Source organism: Monopterus albus, unplaced genomic scaffold (assembly GCF_001952655.1).
Source record: "Monopterus albus unplaced genomic scaffold, M_albus_1.0 scaffold92.1, whole genome shotgun sequence".
In the NCBI taxonomy this organism is placed as follows: domain Eukaryota; kingdom Metazoa; phylum Chordata; class Actinopteri; order Synbranchiformes; family Synbranchidae; genus Monopterus; species Monopterus albus.
Genome location: NW_018127972.1, coordinates 2,907,478 through 2,915,135, shown reverse-complemented (window position 1 = coordinate 2,915,135; position 7,658 = coordinate 2,907,478). Strand labels below are relative to the sequence as shown.

General features: G+C 42.2%; 1 protein-coding gene across 11 annotated transcripts in view; it reads left to right on the top strand.

Moving 5' to 3' along the window:
- Window positions 1-2,639: 2,639 nt before the first annotated feature.
- plekha5 (pleckstrin homology domain containing, family A member 5) overlaps window positions 2,640-7,658 on the top strand; it is a 259,165-nt gene continuing 254,146 nt past the window's right edge. For 5 of the 11 annotated variants that reach the window (XR_002275551.1, XM_020608318.1, XM_020608317.1 and 2 more), the window contains exons 1-3: window positions 2,663-2,937; window positions 3,061-3,137; window positions 3,954-4,011. Coding sequence is in view for 9 of the 11 variants with exons in the window: in XM_020608318.1 (XP_020463974.1) it covers window positions 2,846-2,937; window positions 3,061-3,137; window positions 3,954-4,011 (227 nt within the window). In the remaining 2 variants the exon portion in view is untranslated. Of the gene's footprint in view, window positions 2,938-3,060; window positions 3,138-3,953; window positions 4,012-7,658 lie in introns of all 11 variants that reach the window. The other 6 variants (XM_020608325.1, XM_020608323.1, XM_020608322.1 and 3 more) reach the window with 5 other exon arrangements.

Below are 7,658 nucleotides of genomic sequence, written 5' to 3'. Positions count from 1 at the left end.
AGCTAGATGATTACTTATTCCTTGCCAACTTTAATGTCTTATCATCAGAAGTTTTTTTTTAAAACTATTATCAAAGGATAATTATGGGTTATTTCAGCCTAACACATTCCCATACATGTGGCCTTTGTGGTTCTATGGGTCATGATAAATTTGCACTCTCCACCTCACTGTAGAAACTTCTGGAAATAAGGACTCTAAAACAGTGTATACTGGACCGAGCAACACCAGCCTCCCACAGCTTTCCAAATAAACATAATTTTTGCATTTGTATAGGTTTAAATGAGCAGTAATTAGAATTTACTGTTTTGCTGATTGTGGTTACCTGGCTTTATTGTGTTGTTTCTGTACCCTGATTGTGTGCTTGTCTGATTATACATGTTTCTTGTGGTCGCTCTCATAAAAGAGATGTCAGTGTGAATGAGATTCCCTGGTTAAATAAGGTTCATATAATATTTTCCATATCAAGTATATGAAGGAAAACACAGTATAACAATGTTGAGTGTATGGCTGAATGAACAAAATGAATTGGTATATAACGTTTAGTGGGATTTAAATTTTAGTGTTGACTTTTCAGTAGTGATTCAATTGTACAATCAGGTCCTCAGTTGCTAATAAAATTCAAATGGTTGTGGCCTTTCTTTGCTTCTGTAGAAAGAAGCTGAGGAGTGGGAGTGTTGGTGTGAGTGGAAGCAGGGTGGTGGACGTGACAGGTTGTGCAACATTTACAGCACTTGGCCAGGTCTTAATGGTGGGAGGGACCCTCCTCCTCCTCCTGCCACGCCATCTGACCTCGGGCTGTGTTAATGGGGTGTGTGTGTGGGTGTTCAGTATGTGAGCTATCCCTGCCCTCTGGGATAGATTTAGCAATGTGTGTATGCTTTGTCTAGCCTCATTAGGAAGTGCATGTGTGTTGTGGGAATGGGGTGGTGATAGGTGGTTTGTTTGGGTGGCTGAGGGATTTCCAGTCCGTATGGTTTTAAGTGTGACGTCTTCTGATTATATGGGAACAAAAATAGTAACAGGACACACTGGCTGATCAATATTTGAGCAAACAATCAGCTCCTTGTCATCTGAAACAGGTGGGGCCTCCTGAAGGAGCACCTCATTACTGAATATTAACACTGTCAGTGGCTCTCAGTGGCTTTGCGGCAAAATGCGGGATTTAGGATTAAACCATCAGTGTTCCTGAAGGATAGTGCTGAAGAACTCACTGCTGAAGTGGTTTTCTAATGAGATGAGTTTGCCACTGACCAAAGAGATGCTTAATTTGGACAAAACATATATGGATTTTGTTGAAATGCACAAAACTGCACTGCATTTCCTCCAGTACAACAATAATACTGTAATCACTTTTAGAAAGGCACATCAGTACTGGAACACACAGACAGTGACAGTAAATAAAAAAACATGACTGAGTGTAAATAAATGCAGAGATGTCCAGTTCTGTGATTTATATAAATGCTGAAGAGGAGCTGGTGACATTGATGTAGAAAAAGGATGGGAGGGTCCACAGTAGGTTCAAGGGGCACCAACAGGTCACAGGGGCTCACAGTGTGTGTGCGTGTGTGTATTTGCTGTCTGTGTCCATTCTGAAGTATAACAGTGTCTTTATATGCAAGTTTCCAAACTGCTCATATGAAATGACAGAAGCATGAAGCCTGTAAATGAAGGATAACCAACTCATGATTGTGGTCACTTGGTGACACCTGTTTCAAATGGAATCATCATTTCTTTGTTTTACCTCATTACTGGCCCTGAAATGCAGCCGACCTAACTTTTTTGGAATGTGTTGCAGGCATCAGAATTGAATGTTTATTTTGAACAAAAAATAAAGATGATGAGGTGTCAAGTCAAATAATGTGCTGCTGTATTGGTTTCAATATAATACAGGACACTGGTGATTTACACATCACTATTTTCAGTTTTAATTTAGATTTTACATGCCGTCTAACTTTTTCTGATTTGGGGTTGTACTTTATAGAAACTGAAAGGAAATAAGTGCTGTTCAGTCCTTCAGCAGAGTTCGGCACACTTGGAGAATTTATTACAAGGATAAATGCCTTCCAAACACACTTTGGATTTTTATATGCAGAAATACCGGAAAAAGCCTCAACCACATAATAGAAGGCCAGAGTATAATCTTTATTTTTTTAAGCTTCTGTGGAATTTATGCTATAGTATATGCAAAAGAAAAAGGACAAAAACCAAAAATGTGGTAATGAAATGAGGTGTGGAAGGTATAGCATACATCATGGAAGATAAGCACTGTATGTATCTGCTGTCCAGAGAAAACAAAAAAGCATGCATAAACAATACTCATAATAACTGCACATGCACTGTGCACACAAACCATACTTAGATTTATATGTATAAATATTCTGTAATACAGTTCCTTTATTCATATTCACAACCTGTTATTATTAAATTCTCTCCCTTGTTATTTTTAATTTATTTTAGCATGCTACTGTATCTTAAACGCTCTGTGTGTCTGCCTCCATTCCATTACTCCTATTTACTTTAGTACTGTTTATCAATAAAGCTGGATACATTTTGTGGACTTTAACTAATGATTAGTTGATGGAATCTGCAGGACTCACACCAATAACGAACTTTCCCTGCGGCCATTTACTCACACACTCATAACGACGTCTGCCAAAGAGTTATTAGCCCGTCGCCGTCATCTACTGGCAAAAAGCATCGCTTGTCTTCATCCTCCATGCGCGTTTCCGTCCCGTATGAGCGCGACCGCGCGAAGGTCTCATTGTCCGCGCGCCTGGCACGGCGCCGCGCACTCCCGCCCGTGTGTGTGTGTAGTAATCCAAAGCAGTAGAGCTCTCGGATAGACATGGCGGCGGATCTTAAGCCGGAGTGGCTCTCCTGCCTTCCTTCTTCTTGGGGTTATGGGGTGACTCGGGATGGACGCATATTCTTCATCAAGTAAATATAACGCGGATACATGGATTTATGGACACGCACTGTTTGTTTCTCCGACGCATTTTTCCTGTTTGTCTTTTTTCGGGTTCTCTGTTCACCTTTTCCCTCGTTTTCTTCCACTAACAGCGAAGAAGCAAAGAGTACAACCTGGTTGCATCCCGTTACTGGAGACGCTGTAATCACGGGGCACAGAAAAACTCCAGGTAAATTTAGGTTTGGTGTTTTTTTTTCTTCATTCCCTACGAAAACACACTCCATCTCGCACACACACGCACGCATGCAGCGCCTGGGAAAGGTTATCTGCGCGTCACGGTGGAGGAAAAAGGGGGCTATAAGTTGCGGAGAGAGTCTGAGATTTCTTCTCTGTCTCTGCAGCAAAGCAACAGCCTCCCCTGCTCCGCTCCCCTCTTTGCTCTCGTCTGGCGGACCATTACGCACGGTCTCCCACCTCCCCGTGCTCGCTACACCTGGACTCTTTGCGACACACTTTTTTAAAAGTTCCGTCACGTAGGCGTCAGCCGGTTTCAGAGCCCAGTCCCTGCAGTGACATTTGACATATTTCCTACTGAAACCCGTTATTCTGCAGACACAGTATTTCCTTCCAACCACGTAGCCTATAGGCAGAGCCAGTGCTTGGGAAAACGGTGCAGCGCGTCTGGTCCGTCAATGCAAAGCCGATATTCCAAAATAAAAAGAGCATCCGCGACAGCGAGGGGGTGACTGATGGAAAGGCATCGCTGCATGCAGATCAGCAGTGTATTCGGTCAGCTGGAGGCTGAGCAGTGCAGGCACAGTGACAGACTGATTGAGTAATCCTGCAATATCTGCTCTTGAAATTGGGAGTGGGCGCAGAATTGCATAAAAGAGCACAAGCCAAACGAGCTTTTTGTTGTCCAGATGCTGCATTGCTGTGTAGGTGTGTGTGTGTGTGTGTGTGTAAAAAATCAGCTTCATATCTCTGTGTGCAGCTGCTTATGTTCGTGTGTCCCATGTTTTTCTTCCTCTCCCTGTTCTTACAGATTTACCAACAGGATGGGAGGAAGGATACACATTTGAAGGAGCTCGCTGCTTCATCAAGTGAGTTGGAATGTGTGTCCAGAAAGAAAGAGAGAGGGAAAAAGTGATAGAAACAGATTGATGCAGCCAGGGAGAGGGGCAGCTTGGTCTCATATGCTGAGGGCCTGCTTTGTTTAGTTGGAGGCACATTCGCCCACCTCTCTGCCCTGCTGGAGGAACTGACTGTTTGCCTCTCCTGTAACACACACACTGACACATCCTTACACCCTGGCAATCAGTGACGATGAATAACTCTATGGTATTGTCTTTCTTTGCCTGCTTTTGACGCTATCTCCTTCAGTCCGTCATGCTCCTGCCCTTCAGCTGCAGCTCCACAACTCTTTTCATATGCACACAAACTCACTTTGCTGTCAGTGGGACACAAGTTTGACAAGCAAGTGTGACTCAGAGGTTGCTCTGCAGCGCTAAACAGGCTCTACTTGTTGGTGTGCTGCATGTGTGCACATGCAATTGTTTCCGTGTGTGACCTCTCCAGGGTTGTTAGTGGCTCCAGCTCCTTGTGCACATTTTCATACATGTATGTTTTGTAGACCTGTCTGACAACAAAAGTCCCCGGTAGCTCCCAGCTTCTCACACACCCATAGCAACACAAAGACACACTCTCTGAGGTCATGGGTAGGCACTGTCATTTGTTCTAACTACTTTTTCGCCTGGTGTTCCTGCTGTTTGCTCATGTTATCTGTGGCCATTTTGAGAGCAGCAGCTGACACATACAGTGAGCTAATATAGCTGTTCTATAAATAACCCAGAGCGGCCACTTTTTTTGTATGGTCAAAAGCATGCAGAATGTGCACATGTACAGTTTGTGTGTGTGTGTGTATATATATGGCGTGGACACATTAACAGTACACAAGCACAATTGCATTGAGTTCTTGCATGCAAACACAGTTAGTTCCTGACAGTCAGATGTGACATGTGGACAGCTGTGAATGCAGGTGTGAATGCAGCCAGAACACATTAAGGACAAGTTGGGATCAAAACAGGTCACGGTCAGAGGTGGTGCACAGAGGCATGAGATTGTGTTGAGCTGTGGGGATCAGCATTCGCTAATTAAAAGTGCCACGGCCAAAAAAAATTGTCCTTGGACCAGGATTTGACCCCCACAAGTTACGGCCCCCTGTGGGTGTATACACCTTTGCCCTCAGGTTTCCTTTTGCACCCTGCAAAAACCAGATCATGGGAACTTCACGACAATCCAAAATCTGTTACTCCTGTGGTCAACTGATAGTTTTTTTTTTTGCCCATCTTGAGAGCGCAGGGAGGCTGGTGGCCTATATATAAAACTGATATCATGTTATTTTTCTTTTGCGTTGGATAAAATACAATAGTAACAAATTAGACAGATATGTCGAACTTAAATGACCATTTACTTAGCATGAATAAATCATTAAAATATTTGAAATATTTAAGTGTTTGAAATTTTTAAGTGTTTTTTTTGCACTCTGATTCCCTTATTATTTAAATTTGAAAAAAAAAAGTTCACAAGTACTCAAAAAACTAAAATCTGTAAGATAAAAAGGACACTGACAAAGCTGCCTGCAGATGTGTCTGCAGATGTTATTTGTTACCCGGCACTGTGAGCGATTACCTAAAAATGTCAAATATTGGTTTCCTGATGAATTAGTCTATCACTAGAGGAATATATACCACATGGGCATAAAGTAACAACATAGGATCAAGAATAGGTTTGAGACAGGGCCCCTCTAGAAAACTGGGCAACATGATTACACAAGAATGCAGGATTCATCTTAGTTGGTATTTTACTTTATTGGTTGAAATTCCTTTAAAAATGAAGCATTCAGTGAAATGGCCAAGAATAAGCTGACATTGAAGTTGGGGCTTTTGGGCCTCCTCTCTAGGGCCTTGGGGCAGTTGCTCTGTTTGTCTAGTAGGTAATCTATCTTTGCAGACTCAAGGAGCTGCAAGATGTATCACAGTAAACCACAAGCCTCCTCTCTAGTTGTTTAGTGGAACAAAAATGTGTTTGGATTCTCTGTAAATTAATGGACAACACATGCTATGACTGGGGAATGAAACTGGTCATTTATGACTTTTTATGAAGTGTACAAGTCCATAAATTCACAGTGAGAGTGGGCGCTGATAAAGAATCTCAGGCCTTACCAGACGGCCGCTGCTGGTATTCACTGACTCAGACCAGACTTCTGCTGATGCATTCATGCTACCATGTCCACAGTCTTGAATACAATGAGTAGCATTTGATTCTGAACAATCAGGTCTAGTTTCATATTCACTGAGCAACATGGCATCATCAGCACTTCTTCAAATCTTTCGAATTCCTGCTCGGTCACTTCTCTATCAGCCCATTATTGGAATCTTGACCCTCCTGCTCTATCTGCATCCATGGGGTCTAAGGATACTGCAGGTTTTTGCTTTGAATCTGTTTATGTTTTCAGAAATGTTGTAAAGCTTGTTAGGTTTCCTCCAAACAGGAGTTGCTGACATGTGGGTTTGCTGTAATGAGGCTGATGCAAGGGTAAACTGACTCCTCAGCTGAAATGCCATCACTTGGCAATGCTTTAGACCAGACACATACTGAAACCGCACTGATTCAACAGCAAATATTGAGGAAACCTTATTCCAGGGCATGCAAAATTCCACTGTAATATGAGGCAGAGACATTACTGGCCTTTTGTTTTGCTTTGTGATTGCTTCAGCTTCAGTCCTAACCACTGCTACTTGAGAAGACATTGAAACACGGAGGACTGGCTGCATTTGCAGTTGATTTATTGCATGTCTCCATGTAGATTCAGATCATAGTACTGTACAGAGCAGCTGCAGTGTCTTCCAAGTAACTTTCAAAATACTTTTTCTTTGATTGCCGTGATTTTGAAGCTCTATGTTCACTTAACTACTTTCTCCTGCACTTGCCCATGACACCTCAATGGAGTTTTGACTTTTCATGTGTGATAGCAGAATGTATGGTTACTTTCACTCAAGTAAAGTAGGATCATAGTCCTGCTGGAGCACACTGGAACAACGTTTTGCTACTTTTTCTCTCCAAGAGAGGAGAAAGAATATTTGCATAGTCCAGTCGAATATCACTGAACATGGCATTTTTGCAATCATTTGAAAATCCAGTCATCAGTAAAGCGTGTATATGTCCTGCAAGAAAATCAGTAAAATCTAACTAAATGGTCTAAGGTGGGATATTAAAATTTAAGGTGGGGTGACTGATTCACAATGTCAACTCATGCATTGGGAAACATGCAAGAAAACATTCCACCTTAAAAGTGGCTGGTAGCTGCCTTGCAGCTGCGCAATGAATATGGCTGGTACTAGCTAACGTTAATTAATAGAAATAAAAAGGCAGCAAAACATGTTTCAGAACAGCTAAAATGTTCTGATTATGTAACATTAACTAAACAACAATAATAAAACCAGGCCCACAATGTCCATCAAAAGCATAAAGTACTGAAGTACTCATTTGAGGAAGGAATCATTTGAGGTTTCACTACTAGGCTGGTTAAAAGAGTGGCAGGTATGACTTGGCATGATAAACTGGGATAGCTGTCAGTCATGAATCAACCACTTTAAAGCCACAATATCTCTTTAATGGTGAAAGTGAGGTGGTGCAGTGGTTAGCCCTGTCACCTTGCAGCAGCAAGGTTCTGAGTTTGTAACTTCCT